The 13,487-nt window shown below is 46.3% G+C and overlaps 3 protein-coding genes across 3 annotated transcripts; 1 reads left to right on the top strand and 2 right to left on the bottom strand.

Moving 5' to 3' along the window:
• Positions 1–525: 525 nt before the first annotated feature.
• F4813DRAFT_140095 (uncharacterized protein) lies at positions 526–2,514 on the bottom strand. Its single transcript, XM_049238827.1, has 2 exons — positions 1,036–2,514; positions 526–976 (listed from the first exon to the last, which is right to left on the bottom strand). Exons 1-2 carry the CDS (start codon positions 1,887–1,889, stop codon positions 739–741), a joined length of 1,092 nt encoding a protein of 363 aa, XP_049098224.1. The 5' UTR covers positions 1,890–2,514; the 3' UTR covers positions 526–738.
• Positions 2,515–7,870: 5,356 nt separating this feature from the next.
• Positions 7,871–10,354, bottom strand: F4813DRAFT_397680 (nucleotide-diphospho-sugar transferase; the record flags this gene model as incomplete). The annotated part of the gene is made up of 3 exons (XM_049247963.1): positions 7,871–8,630; positions 8,697–10,052; positions 10,174–10,354. The coding sequence occupies 3 exons, from the start codon at positions 10,352–10,354 to the stop codon at positions 8,515–8,517; spliced, it is 1,653 nt and encodes a 550-aa protein (XP_049098223.1). The 3' UTR covers positions 7,871–8,514.
• Positions 10,355–10,894: 540 nt separating this feature from the next.
• Positions 10,895–13,251, top strand: F4813DRAFT_364802 (uncharacterized protein). The gene is made up of 3 exons (XM_049243854.1): positions 10,895–12,087; positions 12,143–12,339; positions 12,399–13,251. The coding sequence occupies exons 1-3, from the start codon at positions 11,488–11,490 to the stop codon at positions 12,820–12,822; spliced, it is 1,221 nt and encodes a 406-aa protein (XP_049098222.1). The 5' UTR covers positions 10,895–11,487; the 3' UTR covers positions 12,823–13,251.
• Positions 13,252–13,487: the final 236 nt, after the last annotated feature.

Genomic DNA, 13,487 nt, shown 5'->3' with positions numbered 1-13,487 from the left:
AGGGAATTCGAAATTGGATGATATTACACCCGAGGCATTGTTCATCTTGAAAAGTACCTAATCATATCGATTTAATTGAACAGTTATTGGCAATTCGGAGCTTATTCCGAGCATCGCCGTTATATGTCTCGGCCATATTCAGACACGCGCATCTACGCTCTTCAAGGTGAAACATACCTATTTACTGGTGTACTTGTCATATTAATCTTTTGCAGGGGTAAGAAGTTCAATTTTGTACAAGCATGTCTGCTAGAAATATTTTCTTCGAGAAACTCGATTTCTAGTACCTATGACCTGCAAGTCGGAAGATGAGAGAGCAGAGAGACAATAACCCAAGCTCCAAATGAAATGGATATACTATGCTAGCTTTTTTCCCGGAAATTTGTCCTAGGGAGTGACAAAAACCAATAGTGTACAAAGTTATAACGAGTAAAGAAAATACTGCAAATCCGTGGTGTCGTATTCTAATGAATACAAACAAACAAAAAGACAATGTCAAGCCCCAAGGACGGTTTCCTAAAAGCTCTGTCTTCTCTTAACGCCCCAGATGATGCAGAACAATATGAGAAATATTAAACACCACACGTTGACGCCGTACTCCTTTTCCGGGCTAAACAATCAGCCTTGCGTTTGACCTGAAAGCCTGCTCACCAATTTGCTGCCGTGTTGCCAAAGAATTCCATATTGTATATGTATATTAGTAACTAAATGCATATTCGTGGGTATCACTTTCCAAGTTTAATAATCCTCATTTTTTAATACGCCGGTCTTTTTCTTTAGCTGGCTTCGTTGCTTGGTCTTGCTTATCTCCTCATCTAGCAGAGCCTGAGCCTCAGGGAAGTATTCGGTGCGGCGGGTTGGGCTTTTTCTGCGGGTGTGAAGTCTGAGGTGTTGCCTATAGTTGTCCCTGCGATTGAACGGCTTGTCACAGAACGGACAGTATATTGTAATAGCCTGGATGTCATCGGCATGTTTACTAGTTGGCTTGTTAGCTATATATTCCTGGTTTGCGAATGGGTAGAACTAGTTTCTTACGTGTTCTTGTGTCTCTTCAGATGTTCTTGTCTCTTGAAGGGTCCTTTCGGGCAGTTCGGATAGTTACACTTAAAAGTGGCGGCTGCGATTCTTTCTATTCTGACGCCATGTCGGTCTTGCGCTTTTTGTAGTGCTGAAGTCTTTTGCTGCACCTTGTCCACGCTAACTCTCCTTTTCCCATGGCTGGCAAGGTACGACGGCGTCAAGGCGTTTCGTTCTCGTGCGGAAAGAGGCTGGGAAGGCGAAGGAGACGCCGAGGGATGTTCTCTTGCAAAAAAAGATACGGGACTGTGCCCGGTCCATGCCCACATTGACGAGGCATCGCATGCGGAATTGTCCAAGTGGTAGGCGTTCGTGGATACGGGAAATTGCGGTGGTGTCGCATATTCTCCAAAAGAGTAGTGCCCCATAGACTGAGAACTGTGGTGTTCAAGGCCATGCTCTTGAACCGATAGCGAGGGGTACGAGGCAGAGAGACTCGAGGCGTAGTCAAAATCTATAGACTGCGACTGCATACTGGACTTTCGACTAGGACTTGGCGAGGCATTGCTATACTCCATATATCGATGGATGTCTGCTTTGGCGCCTGGTGGGAAATAACCGCCAAAAGCAGATGACGGCGGAGTTAAATCATATCCAGTAGGAGTTGGATAAGCAACAGCATCATGGTCCATCGAGAGAGAGCGAATTCCAGGAGTTGATCGACCTGAAGTTGGCGTGAACGGTTCGGGCAGAGAACTCGAAGTTGATGCTGAAGAGAAACTACCGGTCGACGAACCGCAAGAGATTGTCTGGCCTTCAAGGTGGAACTCGTCACCGAAGCCCACCTTCATGCCCATGTGGTGCATATCCATCGTTATAGCTATCTGAAAAATACTCGTGAGTAAGGGTCGTGATCCAAAAGTGATTACGTTTAAGCAGAGAGAAACGATATCGACACTTAAACTCGTTGACGGACGTAATGGATAAAAAGCTATGAAAAGCTCTAGGGACTGGTCGAGGAATGAGGGGATAGATAACTAGTTATAGGAGTGACAAAGGTTGGTGTTACAATTAGAGAGATGTATCCCTTTAGATGAACACTAGGTTGTAAAGCAAATACTAAGTTAGGATAGCTCGGCCAATATACTTAGACATCTCCCCGCCAGGGTATGGCAAGAAACTATGGAAGACAGGAATGGAAACGCGTAGTGGCAGAGAGGCGTCTGTCTAAAACGCCAGTACATGGGGAAAGGATAGACAACATAGTACGTCGTTGTCTTCAAGCCACTGCCTTAACCTGAAGATGGACCCATCTTAATAATTGCTTGTAATTGCTCGCATTTATTGTAACGCCCCTCTCGGTTGGGTTGACAAGTCGACCCTTTTACATTAGGGCCCAAGTCCTTGGGTCAAGCTTGTAACATCGAATCCTGGGAAAATGGCAACCAACACGCATGACCTGTTAGCCAATTTGTTTGGATCTTAGTCCTCGGTTAGCTCCCCTTATGAAGTAATTTTAGAAAAAAAAATAAATGCAGCACAATGAGCGGCAAACATAAAAACCAGCAGCGTAGCAATCACCCAAAGCGGTCAAGTGACGCTATCCAGATTGCGCATTGAAGTCATAAAAGTCCCAGAACTTATCAATTTCGCATGGGCATGGCTCGAAGTGGCACATAGACTACGATTGGATGGCAGATAGGCCGAATAGATACCATAGTAGTTCCTTTGAGGCTCTTCCTTTTTCCCCTAGCCCGCCCACCACCAGCACTTGACTGTAGAGTTGTCTTTACAACATGGAATGGAAATTCAGGAATGGGCCATACAGCCCCGCATTGTGCTTTTCACCAAGGTTCTCCATGCTAAGACAACCGGTTGATTCAGAGACATGGCGTCTTTGGTCGACTAACGACCATTAAGCAATAGACACCAGACATTGCCTGGGTCGAGGATGTGTTCAAGCGTTAACCGGCAACGATAACGACAGCGGAGCTATCTAAGATGATGATGTCAACGACAACACCCGGAGATAATGAGGCTCTACTTTGCTAGCTGTCTACTAGTGATTACTCAACGCTCTCAGGTAGTTAGCCAAGAAAGAATAACTTGGCAATTCGCGACATTAGACCGTTAGATTTCGCTAGTATTGGCGAAGGGAAGGTGTTCAGATGTACGATAAAATCCACCATTTCGACATTCAAGTACATATCTGTATTCCTATTCGGACCATTAAAGGGATCTTGGCGCTCCCTGTTCCTGATTCAGCTAACTACTCAACTCTGCGTTCCTGGCGATGATCGGGGTTCTCTCTGTTCTAGGCGTGCTTTCGAAATGTCAAGCAGTAGGTGGTGTCATTGAATCAAAAGTCTTGCTGATGGCTAGCTGCGCCGTGGCTATCTAACGACGCTGCCCTGCGAGCCTTGAACAGGGGGGCCCATACGCAGGGGGCACCACGCAGGGGCAGGAAACTTGCTCGGCTTAAAGCAGGAACAGGCTCGTTCCTGAAGATGGATGTCTCAAAGAATGCGATTGTCATCAAAGCGCATGATAGAAATGATGGATATCGTTGACTGTATGTAGATATCAATCCGCGACAGACAACCCGCCTATCTCCCCATTAAGCGGCTAGGTTAGTCGCGATTAATTATACCAATAAGCGCGCTATCGCCAGTCCACTCTCAATCTAGCAGGTCATGTTTAAAGGTAACACCTAAGACTCGGGTTTAGACGGTTAGTTCGTACAGTCTGGAAACACGCGATTGTTCATCCTATTGGGTCAATGTTCAATGTTGATAATCTCTTATTAGACTCTCTCGTCCAAATCCCCTAGATGCCCAATAGGTAGATCAAGCAATCAATCTTTTGGAGGATCCTGGGATCCCGTGCTGCCCATGCTGGTAGATAGCCCGTCAGCATCTTAAGTCTGGCCTGTCGGACCCTGTCAGCCTGCCCTACTACGGCCCTACGTGCATACGAGGCTTACCCCGGAGATCACTTTACCGTAGTGTATGTACATACAAGCTCCACCATTGATCTGCGTATGGTATTGTACATAGCTTTGCTGTTAGAAGTAAAGCGGGATCCCGGATAAGACCCTGGTCGGAAAACCCCTCCGGATTTACATAAAGCAGAGTAAAGTTACGTTTATATTCCGTACATACATTAGGTTAGGTAGGTACCTAGTCATAAGACTCATAGCTGAGCATAATTTATCCTAATATCGACCTTGAAGTAGTGGATCTGAATTTTCTGGCTGCGTTGTCCTTCAACACCGCAAAGGACGCTGTCGGGTTTAAGCCACATACCTGTCTCAGTAGATGTCTCAAAGAGGATGAGGGTTAATACTGACGATACGGTAACAATGCCGATACCACCTATCGAGCCGACCTGTCCTCGGCTCTCGGCTGAGTATCTTATTTGGTGAACGAGAAAACGAATTGACAGTGCCAGCAAGCCTCATCAGGGGTTTGATTAGCAGATCGGTTTTCTATGCAGCATACCTCACAGTACAATACGGCACACGGCCCACCCAGTCTTGAAAAAAAAAAAAAAAAAAAGTGCTCATAATGTTTTGTAACTGGGACGTGTCTTTGGCAGGTTGGTTTACATCTTCCTGGCACCGTGCCGGGGCGTGCCGGGGGGTAGGCCTACATACATGCTTGAATCTTAACTGCATGGTGTTGTCGGATTTACGACAGATCGAATTTCTGATTTCCATCTTTACATCCTCGTGCTTGTGGCTTGCCACACCACACCCATTCGCTTACTCACGATTGCAAATGGCTCAAGCTCAGACAGTCTCGACAGTTGTTCTAGGTATTTCTATCTCCAGAAAAGGCCCTTTCAGCGGTGTCAGGTCGGCGACGGTAGATCTCGTCCATTTACAGTACACACCTTTATTCTTACCTGAAAATTATAGAATCACTTGCCAATTACTTCTCCCTAGATCGCGATCGTTGCCAGTTCAAGTTTACCCCTGTCACCATTACCACGTATACTTACAACATATACTTAGTCTACCTATATAGACCTAATGGTTTAGGTAGACTTGTTAAGACAGTGGGTTTGCAAGCGTGACCGCGCGGTTCTGTCCAGGTAATTAATTCTTAATGCCGATATACATCGGGACCGAGTATATTCTTCATTCGACAGCAACCTTCAACTACGCCTTATTACCAGCCGGGTTCCCACGTGTTTCACATACAAGCTACATACAAGCTCAACACCAAGTCAAGCAAACATTTCCAGCATAAAGGCCGCTAATTGCGGGTATCCCAGGGTATCCAGCTGTGTCCTCGAGCGTAGATAGAGCGGCAGCGGTCTGGTTGGTTCGTCTTCACTTAGCATCGCACCCAGTTTTGAACCCTGACGACCCCGAAACCCGTGTTGTTGGTACATGACATGAATCAAAGATTTAGCAACCTGAATATACCAGTTATCAGTTAAAGCAACAGAGAATATAGTTAAATTTCAGTAACTCGTGTTACCCTATCCTTTGATGGGCCACGGTCACCTTATCCGCGCCACCAAGTATGCAATATCTCCCATTTGGATCGACGAATAAAACGGTCGGCGATTGAACCATAAGTCAAGTACATAGTATTATCTCTATGCACCTAGCCTGTCCTATCTGACTAAATTGAATCGCTAATCTCTCCTACTTTATATAATAATAGAACAACGTCGTTGTAGTCGCACATCAACACTACTCCAGGGAACGATGACAAGCAGCAACCACGAGTACAACAAGACTTAATCTGACGAATCATATCGTAGACACTACTTTCAGAGCCCTATCAGTGTGGCCAGAAATGATAGCAAATAATTATGAGCAACATTGTGGCTTTCTAGCCGTGTAAGATTCGGAGTTGGTGGGATACAGATAATACAAATATATTGTCCTCACGCAATGAGAAATACAAGATGGAGTTCGGGTGGGTATATAAGTCGATAACCAACTCATAGTAGTCGACCAAGAGGGCAAATTTCGAATATTACACCTTGACGTCTATCTACAATAGCTTACTCGGCGTGACCTCTCTGCCCACCTGGATATCAAACCATAATTCGAATCTATATCCCCTTAGAAGTCAAAGCGACTAGAAATACGACACCACTTACACTTTCTTACAACCACTGACCGCCCCTTACCTACGAAGACCCAACACAAGCCGATAGCTTTGTTAAGGCACCATGTGTACATTAATTATTAAGTATTACAACTGCGATAATAATTGTGTATTGAAGGAAGAAGAGGTGAAGTGTGATCGGTACCCGAACTGTGAAAACTAGAAGAGGAACGTGGATTCCAAAGATGGAGACTTTGTAATTCAAGAAAGCCGGGCGTCTGGGAGCGAAGGGCAATGCCCACTCCACCCGAAAGAATGGGGACGCTGAAGAGCTTCTGGTTAGTCTTACCTAACAAACTTAATAAACAGTTATATCTCAGTTTTGTCCTAATATATATATGGTGCAGTTAGGTGCCTACGTACGTTATTGCGGTGTTTGGGTGATAGTCATTTACATCTACGCTATTGACGAGAAACGAAGGAGACTCAAACCACATCAAGATATAATTTGTATCTTATGTAAAACAACACTACGATTGTACCATATCCGCGTTTAGAGGCTACTCATCTGTCTGTATGCCCCTATTTGTTGACAATCTGTTCAAGTTGAATTTGAAGTATGTGAAAATGATTATCCCTGGGGCTTTCGTTAGATAGCTTGCCCAGGCGGATTTAAAAGAGACTTCTGTGCTTCTATTATGCATCTCGACTCTTCAACCGACGATTCAACCCACAGTAATCGACAAGGCCTCGAAACCTCTGCTGAAGATTACATAAGAAGAAACTTCACTAGTTAGAATTGGATTAGTTTAGCTGATAGGTCATGTACATATGTAAACCTAGGATATACAATATTTGAACGATCGATAGTAGCAGTGCCACTGGCTTATATCCGCAAGGTGGCGGTAATGCATTCCGTAGCTTACTGAAGAACAGGGGCTGCTATATGCAAGTTGCCAAATTTGCGAATATAAGTAAGTCTATCTGGAAGCAAAATTAATAAAGCTACAATCTCTCGTGCATATGCAATATTTTGGTAGTTAACCGCCTCAAGTAACTGTTAATATTGGAAGACAGCCCATCATATGCAGCTAATTACCCCCGGAGTTTCGTGATGCAGAGTCAATACGGGATTCCCAGACTGTGTACATATGCCTGCTAACATATGACCTAGGTACCGGATCTTATATTGCGGTGCCTATGCTTCTTCCGTACTTGTTACTCCAGGATGATTTATGACAGGTCTTGAGCACTTGAATGCCAAGCTTCGAGAGAAATAGTACACTAGGTAGTGTATTCAGCCATGTTGGGGATCCACTGTGATCGGCGAGTGAACCTTTCTTTTTCCTCCCGTCGAAAGCTTAGAGATGGCACGCCAGCTGGATGGATATAAGCCGGATACCGCAATGAGGAATTTATGCTTAAAACTTCCCCGAAGAGGAATTGGCATGTTTGCTACTCAAGCGTCAGCAGCAAAGGTTTGCAGCGTTATCTGTCTGCCTCTATACTTGTAAGGTTAGGCGCCCTTAGCTCTATTTACCATTTACCACAATCGTTAAGAGACGTCGTCGGAAGACCGTCTTATGGTTACGTAGGGGTTATATGCAGTGCTTCGTTGCACATACGTGGTAAAGCAAGATCCTGTTGGATTCCAAGATAACCTACTAGGTACTTCATTTTATACGACGTCGTGCGACATATTTGCCGACGGTGCTAATGAAATATCGCTAGAGCGCAGCAATATGATACCTTCTTGGAATAACCTGCGCCTCGATCGGTATCATGCTGACAACGGTGCGGCATCGTAGGCGGAATGACCCCCTCGTGTAAGCCTCAAGTTAATTAGTCCCAACAAATAAGGGTACCTAGTTTTGACGGCAGCCTCGGATATACTCTGGTAGCTCTTATGCTAATTTCTCTAAGTGAGATCTGAGAATCACTTATTTTTATTGAAGCTGAGAAAGGTTTGGATGTTCTCGCTAGGGTACCATCGCATAATCGCTCGGTTTGGGGTCGAGAAAGGACGATGTAGGCAAACCCGAATATGACAACTCAAATTTCGACCCAGCATGTGAATGCCGGGTTGAAGCCTTGCCACCATCCATGGGGATCCAGACAAAAACAACTCCAACAAGGCCCGAAGTTATGACAAACCTGCAATGTCTTTTTTTTTTTTAAGGAAAGCTTCATTCATTTTCTTACCACACTAACATATTAAGGCTAGCGGGCACATCTAATGCCTTGTCACAACCTTTATTAGGGAAATAGTTGTGATGGATTTCCTTATGGCACATACCAACTGACTGTAATTGGCTAGATGGGGTGATGGTAAGCTGGAGCTTATGTATCCGGGATATTCCTGCACACTTCATTGCCCATCGCATTGGCTACCGGTAGCCTGGATCGCGGTTATTCCTTAATTTGCCTATCATAACACGGCACTATCCCTGTCACTTTCATCAATATCGTCTAATGCCTCCTGCATCTCCTGCTCGCTCGCCTCCATCCCCGAGGAGCTCATGAGTTTGCTGTCCTTATCCTCAGCTGTGATGATGTTAGTTAATACTACACCGCCTTGTGGAAACCGGGATTGGAAGGATTGAAACATACTTCTAGGTTCTACCAACAAGTTCTCTTGCACCTCACAATCCGTGAGTGTTGAACCCTCCCCAACTTCGCTCCTCTTGCCTAGGATGCAGCGAGTCAGTTTGCAGCCTTTACCCACCACCACACCATCCATAAGCAGACATTGGAACAGCTTGGCACCTTCCTTAATCTGACAGTTCGCTCCAATGACGCTCTCTTTAATTGACGTCTTCTCTTCCACCATTACATTTTCGGCAATCAAGCAATCCTGCCTGGTTATGGTCGTCTGCGGCTTGACACCCTCAGGGTATGCTACCTTTCTAGAATGGGCAAATGCCGACGCCGCCTCGGGGCCGGTTTCCTCGACGGGAGGAAGTTTTGCCAGCTGCAGCGATACGGCAAGGAGAAGCTGTGCTGTATCTACCCGACGGAGTAGTGGGGCATCGGCATGAGCAGGGTGTATATACGCTAGAATTGGGGGAACGACAGGTTTCTTCGGCTTGGCTAGTAGTCCGTCATGCTGTTTGTTCCGGAAGTCTGTATGAGGAGACGTCTCATGGAATTCGCGTGCTCTCCACGGGGAATCGACCAGGCTGGCGTCTGCCGCGGATTCATTACCACGTGGCGACCTATCTATGTCCGGCTCCTCGGTGTGGCCCTCGATGACTTTTTTCATCCCTAGCTTCCCGAATAGCCCTGTCTCCCAATTTGCTTTTGCCCACCAGCCGATGACGTCTTCGCCAAGTGTCTCTAGCCGCTCGTTTTCTTCAATGAAGTCTAAAATCCACTTGGGTAGAATATAAATATGCGCGTCCCGATGCGTGGTTAGCATTCTGATTTTGGGATGACTGCGTAGTAATCCATGGCGTATCGGAAAGCTCTTCTTCTGATCCACAAGATCGTTCAGAGAATCCTTGGGCATAGCATAGGTCAAGTACGAGAGATGCGGCAGTAACGAATCATTGGATGTAGGTACCATGGGTGCGGTTATCGGTGCTGTTACGATGAAATCTGTTTCTTCGCCTTTGATAGGGTTGGCCGTCTTCGTTTCGTACCATACGCCTAAGCCGCCATTGCAGTACGGTGGCTCGCCGTCACTAAGGAGATCCGGAAGACTTGCTGCTTTGACCATCCATGCTTGCAAAAGCTTATCGCCGCCTAGCTCACATACCAAATCACATGGCAAGACGACGAAGTCAGAGGTAATAAGCTCTCGAATCTCAGGGAGTCGCAGTATCTCTGCAGTGCCTGTGTTCTGGTCAAGCCCACTGGGTGCTACAAGGTCCGGGCGCGGGTGAGGTAAACCTGTGAGGAAGGGATTTGTGTTTAGCGCCGTGGTAATAGCGTCGGCGGCAGAAGGGGGGCAAACAAGAGTAATGTCTGAGCCGTGTTAGTTAATGGTTATGACAGAACAACCATTATTGCGGTAGTGAGAGAGTATAATATAAAACCTCTACATTGCGCTATGTAGTTATAAACGACATGAAGATGCTTTGCTTACTTGTGATTCCCGTGCGGTAGCAGAAATCAATGGGGTACCAGACCATAGGCCTATTAGCAATGGGTAATAAGGCTTTGGGGTTCTCATCCGGATTTGATGTAAAGGTCGGAAATGAGGACCCCGGGCCGCAAAGGATGAGGGCCTGAAGGCCCGTGGCAGGCATAGAGACGGCGTGGGGCATTTCGAGCAGCCCAGCCGAGACCGAGGCCTGTTGGAGGGGTTGATGATAACTACCTAGGTAAGGACCTCGGATGAGATGTGGTAGTCTAATAAAGTGTTAGTCCTGTAGATAATTTCGAAATAATTTCATATTTGATCGGTATTGATTTACATTGGTTGAGCTCGAAGGAAGAGAGCTTGATTAGACTTCGATGAAGAGTGATAGAGGATATGTGCTTCTCATCAATAATTGGAACTTTTAGTCACTCACGATAAATATTCAATATTGAAAATGCATAGTGATAGCTCTTATCTGCATGTGGCATGTGGCATGTGGCATGTATCGAAGTACCTAATCGATAGGTACCTACCTTACCTAAACATCCACTATCCGCAGTTATCGGTCTGTGTCCAATTATAGGTACCGCAGACCGTTCAGAACCGTTTATGGAAGCTCTAGGTGAAGCGTTCCCCCTCCAACCAATAAAAACAGCAAACCTAGCCGTGCTCCGAGGTACCAATGAATTTCTTGCAGGGGGTCAGCAGCTCAGAAGAAGCTATGTACAACCAGCCACCTCCGTCCACTTGGTAATCGGGCAGTTTTGCTTTAAAGAACTGTAACATCGAAGAGTTGCAAGAGTTGACCCTATTTTCTTTTGCTACGGAATATTTACAAGCTACCTATCTACCTACCAGGTATCTACCTAGGTTAGATACTACTTGCTACTACCTAAGAAATTGGGTATACTGCTAAACACACATACCTTAGGTACTACCTACATACTATCGTTGCCACCGCTGCGTTTAGCTGTTATTGTTACAGAAGGCGCTCTTTACACGTAGCCCCAACCCCTGTTCGTTCCTCTGTTCGTTCCTATTAGGCTTAGGTGTTACTGCTTCCCAGCCCGCTATTTTTCGAGAGCTGCATCCCGCAACACTTCCAACTTTAACCTTTTGTCACTTCCATTCAAATCATCCGTTATCGAACTTACTTTAGCATTTTACCTATAACTAGGTGATCTACGCCACTGCGACTAAGGTTTCTCGGATCGCGTTCAGATTTCTTGCGTCGTGGTTCGCATTATACCTTTGCTTACTCCACCGCTTCGCGCGTGGTATGCTGGCCACGATCTTGCGATGATCTTATTTGAATAAATGTCGTCGTCGTACGATTCTTCGAGATCCCGCCGCAGGGGTGCCTGGGGCCACTGGGTTCCTATTGTTATTACCCTTACCGTCGCGACCGTTGGTGTCGCTGCTTGGGCATGGAGCCAACGGAGTAACGAACGCGAAGGCGAGGAGAGTGATCTTGAGCCGACCGATCTCGACTACGAAAATGCCGATTATGGCGAGAACCCCCCGTATGGCGCGACGTCGCGTCCTTCTATCCGGCCTGATGATGTAGGCTATGGCGTGGGAGAAATACATCCAGAAGCAAGCGGCGTTTCTGCCGGATGGGGCTCGCGCCGTACACCAAGCCCACATCAGTTCTTCTCCAGCGCAAGCAAGACCGTTGCAGCAGGAGTGGCGGGAGTTGGCGCGGCCGTTGGTAGCGCCTTGGCTGCTATGCGAGATGATGATAAGGACGCATATGCCGACCACGAGACGTGGTCGGAGGAAGCCGAAGCTCGAAAGGAAAAGCCGGCCCCGCCTCAGCCTAGAGACTCAACTAGGCGCCGGAAAACGGTCGCGATCGTGGTCTCGGCAAATACGAATACAGACGATCTTGATGCGGAAGGCTTCCACGAGCATGCTGTATGATGTCGCCTTGTTTTGGTATCTGCGTACTTAGTTGCTAACTTGCTCTTAGTCTATCCTCTCCCACATACCTCGCAACACTGATTTTTCTAAAATTAAGCTATTTGTCTTGATCTATTCACCTGGCCTCAAGGATTCCGTCCTTGAAGCGTCGGCCAGTAACCTTCCTCCGGCATCTTTGAGTTCATCATTCTCGAATATTGCGAATGAGCAGAGTCAAACCCCAGGGGAGGAGGAAAAGAGCCCAATGTGCGTAGATATACCTCTAAGATTAGCGCTCAATATGGACTTGCTGACTTAATATCTAGTTTAAGCTCTAATACGGCTAACACGCCCTTTCAATTGGTGTATTCACAGGCCTTGGCCTTGGTAGAAAAGGAAGCAATGATCTTGCCGTTTACATCCCCTAACGGTCATGTTCATATCCTTCGTCACCTACAACCCGAGGTAATATATCTTCAGGAATCTCTAGCCGGAGACAACGGAGGTGTAATTACCCAATTACAGACCTGGCTCAAGTACGACGTTATTCTTGTCGTCGGAGCCGAAGATGGCCATGGCGGGCTCGCAGATAGCGAGTCGGAGGCCGAAAAACCGGAGAAGGAGACAGAAAAGAAGAATGACCTATGGTGGCAGCGGGAGGAACGAGTAGGACGAGGAAGAGGAGTGGTAGTGGTGGATAGTCTAAGGGTTGGTGACGATTGGGCGCGGCGGGTGCAAGGTAAAGAGTGATGATATCTTGTAAGATATCACTCTACAAATGGTGACACGAGCAGCATGCATGAACTGGTGGTTTTATACGATTTCTTGATGGAATATTGACGCTAGGTTACGCCATGGTAGATACATGATTTACCGCTTCTATATCCATGGGTTGGTTGCGCTTCAGTTGGGATATAAGTAATAAATATGTTTTGGGGCTGCCGGACTTTACTGGACTTAGTGCCTAGTATTGCATCGCGTAGTTAAATGTATTTCTTGTCTGTGTTTTATGCTGGTATCGGGTAGATTTAGGTGGTATCACTACATGTAATCACGTGAGGCTGAAAAACACCTGCCACATGAAGGCTAAGGTGGAACCACTTGTACTTTTTAACTAAACCTTGAAAGTCACCAATGCGGCTGATGAGGCTCAATTCAAATTAGCGATTTATGCCAGAGTCGAAGTTCCAACTTCTTTCCGTTACTAACATACGTTCAACCCCACACAAAGCATTCAACAACAATCTCGTCCTTGTATTATCGGGATTCTTCCCGGATGCATCGTATATCCATCGTCGCGTATTGCTGGAGTATTATTCGATGTAATTCATAATTCGATTAGATGAGCGGCATTTTGTCAATTATCTTCCTACTCGTCGCGCGCGCATCTCAAATTGTTAAGGAAAACCTACACG

Source organism: Daldinia decipiens (assembly GCF_022478715.1).
Source record: "Daldinia decipiens strain CBS 113046 unplaced genomic scaffold F4813scaffold_24, whole genome shotgun sequence".
NCBI classification, from domain to species: Eukaryota; Fungi; Ascomycota; class Sordariomycetes; order Xylariales; family Hypoxylaceae; genus Daldinia; species Daldinia decipiens.
Note: the sequence above shows the minus strand (reverse complement) of the source record. Positions and strands in the feature narration are given on the sequence as shown.

Bases quoted from the DNA above. Each gene is read 5' to 3' on its own strand.
- F4813DRAFT_140095 (XM_049238827.1), bottom strand. From the start codon at position 1,889: ATGGATATGCACCACATGGGCATGAAGGTGGGCTTCGGTGACGAGTTC. The intron at 977-1,035 runs GTAAGAAACTAG...CAAGCCAACTAG, and splicing joins CTGAAGAGACACAAGAACAC to TAAACATGCCGATGACATCC.
- F4813DRAFT_364802 (XM_049243854.1), top strand. From the start codon at position 11,488: ATGTCGTCGTCGTACGATTCTTCGAGATCCCGCCGCAGGGGTGCCTGG. The intron at 12,088-12,142 runs GTATGATGTCGC...ACTTGCTCTTAG, and splicing joins AAGGCTTCCACGAGCATGCT to TCTATCCTCTCCCACATACC. The intron at 12,340-12,398 runs GTGCGTAGATAT...CTTAATATCTAG, and splicing joins GAGGAGGAAAAGAGCCCAAT to TTTAAGCTCTAATACGGCTA.